The 13,398-nt window shown below is 42.2% G+C and overlaps 1 protein-coding gene across 1 annotated transcript in view; it reads left to right on the top strand.

Moving 5' to 3' along the window:
• The window catches only part of unc13c (unc-13 homolog C (C. elegans)), a 282,829-nt gene that overhangs the window by 241,779 nt on the left and 27,652 nt on the right, over positions 1-13,398 (top strand). Inside the window, exons 25-28 of the mRNA XM_079824971.1 lie at positions 6,603-6,691; positions 8,702-8,842; positions 8,911-9,034; positions 10,610-10,669. Of these exons, the coding sequence (XP_079681097.1) occupies positions 6,603-6,691; positions 8,702-8,842; positions 8,911-9,034; positions 10,610-10,669 (414 nt within the window). The remainder of the gene's footprint in view (positions 1-6,602; positions 6,692-8,701; positions 8,843-8,910; positions 9,035-10,609; positions 10,670-13,398) is intronic.

Genomic DNA, 13,398 nt, shown 5'->3' with positions numbered 1-13,398 from the left:
AGGGGGGAAAGAACACGCCCAGAGACGACAGAGCGGGCTCTGTCAAGGGAAAGACACGGGGCTAGCCGAGTAGGGTAGCTGGTACCGTGGAAGAATACACATATGGGGTAGCCGTGAGGGGACCGCTACATATGGAACCCAGCCTACACACACGTTTCTCAAGCATACGGGTGCAGGCCTGGCGTCAGACGGCCGCAACGTCTGGCACCGCAGGGGTGACGGAGGAGCTCGACAGGGTTAGCCGTTTCCGGGGAACACAACTGGAGAAAATAGACGTACGTATCCGGCCCAGAGGGCGGGAGTGGCGTTGCAAGCCGACACTTAGAACGGGCACTTAGCGCTACTGGCCACTGGGGGCGAGGATGCGGGAAGATACCGGCTCTACACGGAGGCTATAGAATCTAGCGAACGTGTTAGGTGTCGCCCAGCCCGCAGCTCTACATATATCTGTCAGCGAGGCGCCTTGAGCCAGCGCCCAGGAAGAAGCAACACTCCTTGTTGAGTTTGCTCGCAACACGAACGGGCAAGGCACGTCTTGGGACTGGTAAGCCAAGACGATAGCATCCACTATCCAGTGGGCTAACCTCTGCTTGGAGACAGCCTTTCCCTTCTGCTGGCCTCCATAACAGACGAAGAGTTGCTCTGAGGTCCGAAACCACCCTGACCACCCTGACGGTTGATGTACGCAACGGCTGCAGTGCTGTCCGTACGGACCGGTACATGCTTGCCACGTAGCGGCCCCTTGAGGCGGCGCAGTGCCAAGTGTACCGCTAACAACTCGAGGCAATTGATATGCCAATGCAATTGAGGTCCCGTCCACATACCTGAAACTGCATGCCCGTTGTACGTGGCCCCCCAGCCCGTGGAGGAGAAATCCGTGAAGAGCACAGCATGCCTGGACACTTGTTCTAAGGGCACCCCGGCCCAGAGAAACGAAGCGTCGGACCATGGGCTGAAAGTTTGGCGGCAGTAAGGTGTCACTGGGACCCGGTACTGGCCGCTCTGCCACGGCCACCTCGGGACTCGGCCATTGAGCCAGTGTTGAAGCGGTCTCATATGAAGCAATCCGAGTGGCGTTACCGCGGCTGCAGATGCCATATGCCCCAGGAGCCTCTGAAAAAATTTCAGTGGGACCGCTGTCCTGCTCTTGAACGAATTCAAGCAGTTCAACACCGACCGGACCCGCTCTTCCGTGAGGCGCGCAGTCTGGCTGACCGAATCCAGCTCCATACCGAGATAAGAGATCCTCTGTGTGGGACAGAGTTTGCTCTTCTCTCGGTTGACCCGAAGGCCCAACAGGCTGAGGTGACTGAGCACCATGTCCCTGTGTTCGCACAACTGCTCCCGAGACTGGGCGAGTATGAGCCAGTCGTCGAGATAGTTGAGGATACGAACGCCGCGCTCTCTGAGCGGAACAATGGCTGCCTCTGCGACTTTCGTGAAGACGCGAGGCGACAGGGACAGCCCGAAGGGCAGGACTTTGTACTGATATGCCTTCCCCTCGAACGCAAAACGTAGGAACGGTCTGTGTCGAGGAAGAATAGAGACATGAAAGTACGCATCCTTCAGGTCGATCGTTGCGAACCAATCTTGGGGACGGATGCATTCGAAGATGCGTTTCTGCGTTAGCATTCGGAACGGGAGCTTGTGCAGGGCCCGATTCAGGATACGCAGGTCCAAGATTGGCCGTAACCCACCCCCTTTCTTGGGTACAATGAAGTAGGGGCTGTAGAACCCCGCCTTCATATCGGCTGGACGAACCGGCTCGACCGCGTCCTTCGCCAGTAGGACATCGATCTCTGACCGCAAGACCTGAGCATCGCTGCTTCGCACGGAGGTGAAGAGGATGCCCTTGTACTTGAGAGGCCGGTGAGCGAACTGAATCGCGTAGCCGAGTCTGATGGTACGGATGAGCCAGCGAGACGGCCTGGGGGCAGCAGCCCAGAGACCGCACAAGCGGGAGCAACGGCACCACAGACGTACCCGGGGTGGGGCAGCGAGGCGGAATAGACAGACCCGACTCGGGAGGCCCGGAGGCGGCCCGGAGTGTTGTTTGAGTATTCCAGGGTGGGGCAGAGTGTGGGTGAGAAGGCCCGGGGGCGTTCTCGGTGCCCACACTGCTGCCCCCTGGCGAAGGGAGGGGAGGAAAGAAGTGACAAGGCCCGGGGGCGTCGCACACTGCCAACCTGGCCCTCTTGGGGCCCAGGGAGAGAGGAAACTGCTCTGAAAATGTGGGTACCGCTGGACTCCGGAGAGCCAGCGGCAAAGTATTGACACCAGTCAGGGCCCCTGGTCCTCCTCCGGGGGGGTGAGGGAGGGGTGCGGACACCAACTCCCTCGGAGCAGCTCCTGTTCTCCCTGGGCTGCCCATCTCAGGGCCGCTTGCCCTTACGCTTGCTTGTAGACTAGCAAGCCCTGAGTGGGTTGGGCGCCTCCCTTACGTCCGGCACCCTGCTTCCCAGATGAAGGCTGCTGCCTGGGTTTCGCAGGGGCGGAGGCGGAAGCAGGGGGGGCGCCCTCGGCGACAAGCAGGCAGAGGCGCTGCGAATTAGGATTTTTTTTTTTTTTTAAACCACCTCTGTCTGCTTCTAGGCCATCGAGAACTGCTGGGCAAAGTACTCGACGGCGTCGCTGAAGAGGCCAGCCTGACAGACAGGGGCGTTAAGGAACCGAACTTAGTCGGACTCACGCATATCTGCCAGGTTTAGCCCCAGGTTCCTGGACCACTAGTGTGGACATCGCCTGACCCAGGGAGCGTGCAGTGACTTCCGTCGCCCAGAGAGCAAGGTCCAACGCCGCACGCAGTTCCTGCATAACCCCTGGGTCGGGACTACCCTCGTAGATGCCGGACAGAGGGTAGTGAGAGAGGGAAAAATTTATACAGATTTCGGCTCTTTTGGTGTTCCATATTTTGACACCAAATAGTTCCATACTGCTAATTTTTCCAATGCCCACCCGGGAAAAAAGGCACGGGGGTAGGCAAGTCGATTTAAGCGTTGCACTACGCCTCAGCCACCCGGGAAAGCATGGCTGTCAACTCTGAATCTGATTCAGCAAGAGCACACACCATTATAGTGGGAAACTCAGCATCATCATTTCCAGTGCATAACAGCCCTCTCTCCGATGCAGCAATTGACATCTGTCCTCTGCCAGAGCCCCAAATGAAACACTAGGTCTCCTTGTTTTAAAAGGACCAGCAATCCCATCTTTAAGCTACCAGCAGGCATGTGAAACAGTGAACGTGGCCGTCAAACTCGACGGCACACGGTGCGCTGAACGCTCAAGCCCTATGAAAAGGCAAGACGAACACCGCACCGACGTGGTCATGTTCTCATGAGAGAACATGAACCACCCACGAACAAAGTCTCGGCATGCTCATGATGCGATAGAGGAGTGGGGGCCCGAAGAGATGTACCCGGCGGGGATGCCCCACTGTAATCCTCAGGTCCACCAAGGCTTATTAGCTAAAGTAGTCCTTTTCTGATGCACCAGAAAAGAAACTAGATCAGGGAATAAGGAAAGGGACTCAACCCCATTTGAGGTTTCATAGTCTGGACCGCGCATCGAGAGTGCCGAGTGACGCGCTGGGTTGCCGTGGCAACCCCCGCTGTCAGCCGGCGCTCGACGGCACACGGCGCGCTGAACGCTCAAGCCCTTACGAGAAAGGTGAGACGAACAACGCGCCGACGTGACCATGCTCTCCTGAGAGAGCATGGATCACCCACGAACGCAATCTCACATGTTTATATGTGAGAGAGATCGTGGCCGTAAAAATGAGGACAGGAAACAACCGCATCCAGAAACACACGGTTTGAATGACATCTTGAAAAAGACACAGGTTCAAACCGTGTTGCTCTTTTAGAAAAGGAAAACCGCTCTTTCAGTGCTGAAGCACTCAGGGAGATGACCGCGGCTCACGCAGTTCAGATAGTGCAAGCCTGCGTGAGCACTCAGAATGGATACGCCCAGCCAACCAACAAAACCAGCTCTTTATCTCCTCTGAAGCGGCCACCCGCTGAAAAGCGCCGTCAAACCCGCACTGGAACAGCAATCCTTCTCACGAGACTCAAATAACACTCTTCGTAGACACAGCAATGACACTGTTCGGCTCCGAAAAAAAAGGCAATGATCAAGCATTCCACTTCCTTATTTATACCCGCGCTGCGGGGCGGTGCGTGGAATGCGTGGATCGCATGCCAATCTCCATTGGCTCGTTTTTAATACACTCGAAGTAGATTGGTCTCTGAGATCAGATCCCAATTCGTCGGTCAGTTCCGACGTACGTCGAACGTGACCGACTGAAAGGGAACTAAAAATACTTTTTAACCTAAATTGCTCATCTTGCGCTGCTCTACGATGTGCTCGTGATTGCGCAATCACGTCGAAAACGTCACACTAGACGTAGACAGAAGTACCGCCCCTGTGTTTACAAAGTGCACATGCGAAGACTAATACAAACACCATTTAGCAAAAAAAAGGCAAAACAACGATGTCAGACGATTTTGAAGTTGAAGATGAAGTGTTTTTTGGTAAAGGGAGTTTGTATTAGTCCTCAGTGTTGGGGAAAGTTACTTTAAAAAGTAATGCATTACAATATTGCGTTACTCCCTTAAAAAGTAACTAATTGAGTTACTTAGTTACTTTTTAAGAAAATAATGCGTTACGTTACTTTTGAGTTACTTTTTCTCACCTGGGCTGGGCTTGTTTTTGTAAAAAAGTTATATTTTTGTGCAATGGTAAAGACCTCTTCATACCAAAATTGAAATAATAAGGCTCATGCTGAGGTAAAAATGCAAATTCACGCATGAACAGTAGAGGGCGCAGCTCTGCTGTGCTGCCATTCTGTATAATGGTAGAACATTGGTAATTTAAATATAAAGGTAGATTAAATGCATAAAATAGGTTGTTTTATTTATCATTTAGTTATTGGAGATTTGCATAGTATTCTGATTTTGCATTTGACTGATTTTATTCATTTTGAGGAATACTGAATCTTTATTGTGCAAGTGAGATAAATAAATGCTCACATTTAGTCTAGAACTACAATAACCATTATGTTTACACACAACGCCTCTGCACTTAGTTTTCTCAACATGGGGGCAAGGAGAGCTGTCAGTCAAATTAATGTGAAAAAGTAACTTGCGTTACTTTTTTGAAAAAGTAACTCAGATATTTTGTTGTAAATTTGAAAAGTAATGCGTTACTTTACTAGTTACTTGGAAAAAGTAATATTATTACGTAACTCAAGTTACTTGTAATACGTTACCCCCAACACTGGTCCTCACATGGTCGCTTGGGGCGGTACTTCTGTCTACGTCTAATGTGACATTTTCGACGTGATTGCGCAATCACTAGCACGTCGCAGAGCAGCGCAAGATGAGCAATTTAGGTTAAAATATTTTTTTTTTTATTAAATGACCGATCGTTTCGCTAGGTAAGACCATATTCCTCGTCTGGGATCCCGCAGAGCGTCTGAAGCCCTCCGAAGCGCTTTGAAACTGCATTGATTTGGATCTTCAACATTTTGGTTGCAATTGAAAACCATTATGTGAAGAAAAATCCTGGAATGTTTTCCTCAAAAAACTTAATTTATTTTCGACTGAAGAAAGAAAGACATGAACATCTTGGATGAGATGGGGGTGAGTAAAATATCAGGAAATTTTCATTTTGAAGTGAACTAATTCTTTAAGGTATTTATCCAACTAAATTATTTGGCAAAAACTACAGCTAAAGGGTTTATTTTACTATGAAAAAATTTAAAAACAAAAAGTTCATAGGAAAAAGCATACAAAATAATAAGTTATTAATATTCGTTCTCTCTTATTTTTTTATGTGATCATAATTTATTTGTATGACAGCCTGGCTAAAAATTATAACATTCCGTCAACACAAATTAAACAATTGACTAACAATTTATAATATGAAATTAATAAAATTAAAAATTAATTAGAGAATTTTTGGAGTTCAACAAGGTTATTCCACTGTTGTACATCATAAAATGACAGAAATAATAAAAAAATATTTGTCCCTATGACACTGGGATTATTTATCTCTAGTATTCCTTGCGTGTTTTTGACAAACATCACAGGTCATTGTGTCACTCACTGCATCATGTACAGGATGACTCAGTCTCCATTGCTCTATAAATCTGCAAATGTCAAAAAACATAAATACACTGTAATTTTGTTCTTTATTTTTGTTCTTCTCTTGAAAAACAACTTTTGATATCCTAGATGCACTTTTGATGGCAAAATGTCCACTAAGGTAAAAGTTGTTAGAAGTTACACAAGTCACTGATGTGTTCTTTACTTTACAGCTCAACCTACTGAGTAAATGGATAGATTTTATTTACTCAAACTTAAGTTTTTTTTCCACTTGGTTTGCTTGGCGAGTTTTAATTTTGGACCCTAGGTATGAATAATAAATGCATTTTTATATAATAAACTTTTCATTCAGAAGAGGTTAGTATTTGCAATGCAGCATTACATATTTCATTGAGGCACGTGACATTATTGGTTGATCCTGAATCCTTCAGTATTTCCTGTTCCTGTCATATGTAGCATGTCCTGGTCACTGACAGTGATGTTGTGTGTCTCTTACAGCTGGACGCTGAGGCCAGTGGTCTGCTCAAAGAACTTCAGAATAAGCTCAATACGGTGCTGGATGAGCTCAGCGGGGTCTTCGGCTCCAGGTGAAATATCCGTTAACAATGTGTAAAGTTGTTGAGCCGGTGTAAATATAATGATATTTTGTTAACACTTTACTTAGAGCCTTTATGTGTAATGTATTATAAAGGTATCCATAATGTATGTTGTAGTGTCATAAATAATCCAAATGCATTATAATATTTGCAGAAATTAGTTTTGTCATGTGTTTTAATCCATTATACTTTCTAAAGGTGTGTTCAAGTTATATAATGTATTATAACTGAGGTTATAATCTTTTATGAGATTATACTTTGCATTATAAGGTGCATTACACTGTATCATTAATGCATTAAAACGTTTTATAATGCATTATACACCGATCAGGCATAACATTATGACCACTGACTGGTGAAATGAATAACATTGATTGTCTCTTCATCACAGCACCTGTTAGTGGGTGGGATTTATTAGGCAGCAAGTGAACATTTTGTCCTCAAAGTTGATGTGTTAGAAGCAGGAAAAATGGGCAAGCTTAAAGGATTAGTTCACTTCAAAATGAACATTTTCTGATATTTTACTCACCACCATCTCATCAAAGATGTTCATGTCTTTCTTTCTTCAGTCGAAAAGAAATTACGTTTTTTGAGGAAAACAATCCAGAATTTTTCTCCACATCATCGACTGCCATGGCAAACAAAATGTTGAAGGTCCAAATCAATGCAGTTTCAAAGGGCTTTGAACGACCTTTCTGACGTGATTACGCAATCCTTGGCATGTCGCAGAGCAGCACAAGATGAGCAATTTAGGTTAAAAAGTATATACCTCAGATTTTTTTTTTTTAATATAAAATCACCATTGGTTTCGCGCGATAAGACCCTATTCCTCATCTGGGATCGCGCAGAGCCTCTGAAGCCCTTCGAAGCACTTTGAAACTGCATTGATTTGGACCTTCAACATTTTGGTTGTGAGCATCAGAACTGGACCACGGAGTAATGGAAGAAGGTGGCCTGGTCTGATGAATCACTTTTCTTTTACATCACGTGGATGGCTGGGTGCGTGTGCGTCGCTTACATGGGGAACACATGGCACCAGGATGCACTATGGGAAAAAGGCAAGCCGGCAGAGGCAGTGTGATGCTTTGGGTAATGTTCTGCTGGGAAACCTTGGGTCCTGCCATCCATGTGGATGTTACTTTGACATGTACCACCTACCTAAGCATTATTGCAAACCATGTACACCATGTACATCATGGAAACGGTATTCCCTGGTGGCTGTGGCCTCTTTCAGCAGGATAATGCGACCTGCCACAAAAAAAAAAATGGTTCAGGAATGGTTTGAGAAGCACAATGAGGTGTTGACTTGGCCTCCAAATTCTCCAGATCTCAATCCAATCGAGCATCTGTGGGATGTGCTTAACAAACAAGTCTGATCCATGGAGGCCCCACCTCACAACTTACAGGACTTAAAGGATCTTCTGCTAACATCTTGGTGCCAGATACCACAGCACACCTTCAGGGGTCTAGTGGAGTCCATGCCTCGACGGGTCAGGGCTGTTTTGGCACCAACACGATAAGGGGGACCAACAAAATATTAGGTCATAATGTTATGCCTGATCTGTGTATACTGATGGCTTTAAGTAAAGTGTTAGTGATATTTTAACAGACTTGCTAAAATCAAGTAAAGAGTGTAAATTCCTCAAACGAATTAAATGTTAACACTAGGCATGTTTGAATAAATCGTGAACATTTTGATTACGTTAGCAGAGATAAAGAAAGTTAATGCGTTTAGATGAAAAATGGGAAATCATTCAAGGAATCATTCAGACCTGTGACATATATGGAAGTAAATAGCATCCATTTTCCATTTGTTTCAGGTTGCCTTCCGTGATTAAAAAGCATTAGACATACAGCCAATAAATGATAAAATGATAAATAACAATTTGAGCACAAATTATAAAAATGTGTTGAACAGGTTTTCATTATCAAATGAAATGATAGTATCTCAAGTGATTATGAATGTTGTTTTCAAACTGAGTTTAACATGTCCTTCCACAGTTTCAAGCCAGTGATTGAGGACTGTGTCAAACAAATGAACCAGGAGCTCGTACAGATGAAAGGAAACGCAGGGAACAAGAGTAATGCAGCCATGGATGCAGAGACTGTCCTGCGACCCCTCATGGACCTGCTGGACAAGAAGTAAGTAAAACATGGTAACCAGTTGCGTTTGAGTCTTTCACTCCATCCCCCCTTTTTTTTCTCTCCAGCCTAATTCTGTTTGCCAAGATCTGTGAGAAGACAGTTCTCAAACGGGTTCTGAAGGAGCTGTGGAAAATAGTCCTCAACACCATTGAACGACAGATTGTTCTTCCGCCGCTCTCAGACCAGACAGTGAGTGTAACACCTCTCTTAGCCAAACGCACACACACATGATATTTCATATCCGCTGCATCTGCTCCTAACAGAAGCTTATGGAAATGTGAGGGAAGACACAATTCCAGGGCATCAGCTGAGTATAGAAGGAGAGGTGTTATTTAGTGGTTAAGGGATCTACAAAGATAAATGCTAAATAATTACCAAGGAACATCAGCTGTTTTGTTTGTTTGATTGATTGTTTTTTTGTTTTATTTTGTTGATAATTTTGATAAAATGCTAATATTTTTATGGAGGTTGATGCTATGAGATCCAGGCAGACAAGCAATGATTATGTCAAAGATCAAATTTGAAAAAGAAATAACACATTTATTAAGTAAAAATTTAAACAAATTATAGAGACAAACAAATGAATCATGTAAATAATAGTTTAGAATAAAATCCAAAGTATTGTTTCTAACAAATGAAGATTGTGAAGGAGGAAATCAGAATAAAAGGAGAGGTAGACGAGACAAAGCAGGAGAAGAAGTAGAAGTGATGAGCAAAATAAGAGCAATGAATATATATGCAGGAAACTTACATCTAATAAGAAAAGATCAAACAGACTTATCCTTTATGTTATAGCTGGTGTAACGGCTTGGACGGAGTGACTGTTCAAATGTCAAAGATGGATGAAAATATATATATATATATACCAGGTGTTGTTTTGACACCTTTAAGAGAATATGATCTTGTATTCATGTCTGCAGGGATGGAAACAGACATATTTTGATACAAAGGTACATCACGTAATAAATTCTGATGGAAACACCCAATCGATCTTACAGCATATAATAGAAAAAAACATAAATTATTAAAGAAATCAATATGAAAGAATAATAATGTATAAAGAAAAATAAATCAAAATAAATAAATAAAAGACATTAATCAAAATAATAAATTGAATAAAATTGAATACAAATAAATTTGGGAGGGCTTATATATTTTAATTCATAGCTAAAATAAAATAAAATATTTAATGAAGGCCTTATAAATATTCCTTTATATCTAAACTGAAATATTGAATGGAGAGCAATCGGTTTTATTTTTTTTTAGCTAAAATAACTGTATATATTTTACTTTTAGAAAAAAATAATATAAAATATTTCATTTATACATTTTACCTCATAGCTAAATTAAACTAAAAAAATTATATATTTTACTTTTAGAAAATAAATATTTAATGGAGGACCAATATATTTTACTTTATAGCTAAATAAAATAAAATGAAAATATTTTATGTAGGGCATATATTTTTCATAATAAAGGAAAATAAGATAATGGATTTTCTAATTATTATCTTAGAAAAATAAGATTCTATTTATATTATATTTTATAGCTAAAATAGAAAAAAAATAGCATTTTAATAGCATTTTTTGCCCTTATAGTTTTCCTGCCCATCTTCTTAATAAGCTGAATCAACACCCAAAGACCCGATTGCCAAACACACTAAGCAAATTCTGTTGACTCGCTGAACGACACGTCTCCTGGGACAGTTCAATCCTAAAGGAGTGAATTACTTTTTGACTCTTTGTTTTGTACTTTTTTTAACAGCAAGGGGCTCAGATGATTTTCAGTGCTGCCAAGGACCTGGGTCAGCTCTCCAAGCTCAAGGTGAGGATTTTGTTTAGTAATCTATGCTAAATAAATTCAGGGGTCCTATTTTATATTAAGTGTCTTTAACAACTATGTACTAACATTTCAATTAATAATTTGATACAGTGCATACATGTTTTTTAATTGTACGTACATGCTCCCGCATGTAATTACATCTGTAATTGATTTCTGTTTTTCCCTATTTATACATATTTCTGTATTTTCCGACCTGGAATCTGAGAAAAAAAATATATGGGGGTGGGGTGGCCTGGTAACTGTGTGATGATTGAAATTGCGAAATGGCCTTAATTACTAAACAACCTGCAAAATGTTAGGTATTCAAATGCTTTCATTTTATGCACGGATTGCTTCTGAGAGCACTGCACGAGCTCACGGCGCCATCTACGGAACAACAGTCACTCTTACCATGTTAGCCAAGGTTCAAAGCTCGAAAGACGAGTACAAATCTGTGTTGAAACGGTGTTACTCACCAGTTGCCCGGTAATTTTTTTATGAATTTTATGAATACATGGCTGTGAGAATGTGATACGGCTTGGTGCAATCAGCAAATCACACTAAGCCATGTTGTTATAGTTCATCGTCCAGTTTCAAAAATGACTAAAGAAATGCCATAAAAGCAGTTCAAAAACGTTTTGCTTGATCTTAGAAAATGCTAAATTACAGGAGCTTGTAAGTAAATGATGAATTGTCATTATTGAGTGAACTGTTCCTTTAACCAAATGGCCTTCGTGTGTTTGAATATGACCCCGAAAATGGGAGGTAATTGGTTTAATAATCAAGCCTCTGAATAAAAATCGGTATGTATGATATTGTAGATGGTAGCAAGGCATGCTCAATTTAAAGTGTTGTTTTCCATCCTGACATAGGGAGGAAAGGCAGACAGGCTGCGACTGACAGGGAGTTTTATGTTTGTCAGATTTTGAAGGCAGCACTCCTCGAGGACACGGAGCAGCAATAGATATCTTCCTTGAGAAATTACAGAAGGGCTTGGGGCTTTCATGTAGCTCCCGTTTTGCTACATTTGCTGTGAAAATGGTTTCCAGCTTATGTTAAGGCTTTGTAGCTGTCCGTCAAAAGCTTCCACCGCTGCCCGTTTACATCATTACAGTCTCTATGGAATCATGCCAGAAAACTTTCCCGGTTACGAGAGATCTGCTGGTATAATTATATCCGCCCTGCTGAGGAATTTGGAGGGGCGCTTTGGATCTGAGCGGGTGTCAGACAGATGGAGGGTTTCTCGTGATTATGTCTCCACAGTCCAGTGGCAGATACTCTCCATCAGATACTCTCCATCTCATTTGTCCCTCTCCCTCATTTCATATGCATTGAAACATCTCTGGTCAATTGCAGCTTTACCTCAAAATGCTTTTTATGGCTCCTGTTCTCTGTGCTGCAGTAACTGTGTGTATAATTCAACTGCTCGGTTTCTAAACCTAGGGCATTGCTGTCTATGGCTTATACAGTATTAGCAGGGTTTCCGCAGGTCTTAAAGTCTTAAAAAAGTCTTTACTTGACCTTCCACAATTTTAGTCTTAAATTGGAGTAGAAAGGCTTAAATTCAATGTCATGGCATTAAATTAGGGCCCTATGATTTCTGCGATGCAGAAAACATTGACGGAACCGCAGAATCCATTCATAATTTTTTTTTTTTTTTTTTTTTTTTTTACTTTTTATAAATTGCTGTTAAATTGTCTGTTTCATGATTTCAATTAATTTAACCATTAAAACAGAGCCCAAAAAATGAAAACAGAATAAACTATCAAACAAAAAATTAAGATTTCATAAAGGCCCCTACATTTTTGCTAAATTAAATTGCATTACTGCAAAAAATAGGGTTTTTGTTTTCCGGTACAAATATCTAAACATCCTTAGATCAATATACATTTACTTGAGATGCAAAATGAAATTGAACTAAATTAAGTGAGATTATGCTTAAAACAAGAAAAAAAGTATCTGGCAATGGGTATGAATTTGAATTAAGTTGATTTTTACGAACCAGTTGGCATATATTTGTTCTTCTTTTAATCATAAAATCACTTTAACAAGATTTCACAAGATTTCTTATCTCAAATGTTAAGCTATTTTTTTGTTAAATAAGTTAAAAAGGAGATCTGTTGGACATTTTCAAACTTTGACCTTTTACATTTAGAGAACATGTTGACGTGTTATGTTTCCTTCAAATTATTCCTTAAATTTTATTTAAATGGTTTTTAAAAGGTCTTAAATTTACCTTTATAAAACCTGCAGAAATCCTGATTAGGCAACTGTCTTTAACCTGACCTGCAACTGAACCTCATAAGTGACTGTTTTAAAGCACTCTGCATAGGCACATTAAGTGCAGAAGAGAATCAAGTCACGGTTGCTTTCTAGTTATTGTTTCGAAGTGATACAATAAATGAGCATAATTGGTGCTTTTTATCAGTGAAGGCCAAGTATGGTAACCCATACTCGGAATTTGTCCTCTGCATTTAACCCATCCAAGTTAATGCACACACATTAGGGGCAGTGAGTAGTGAAGACACACAGACCCAGAGCAGTGTGCAGCCATTTTTGCTGCAGTGCCCAGGGAGTGATTGGGGGTTAGGTGCCTTGCTCAAGGGCACCTGTCATTTCCTGCGGGTTACCAGTCTGGCTCACTAACCATTAGGCCATGACTGCCCACACTAATTAGATTGATTGTAAAAAAGAAAGAAAAAAGGCAACACTTTATAATAAGTATAGTGTCA

Source organism: Gobio gobio, assembly GCF_949357685.1.
Source record: "Gobio gobio genome assembly, chromosome: 9".
Taxonomy (NCBI): Eukaryota; Metazoa; Chordata; class Actinopteri; order Cypriniformes; family Gobionidae; genus Gobio; species Gobio gobio.
This window is presented reverse-complemented; position numbering and strand designations above follow the sequence as displayed.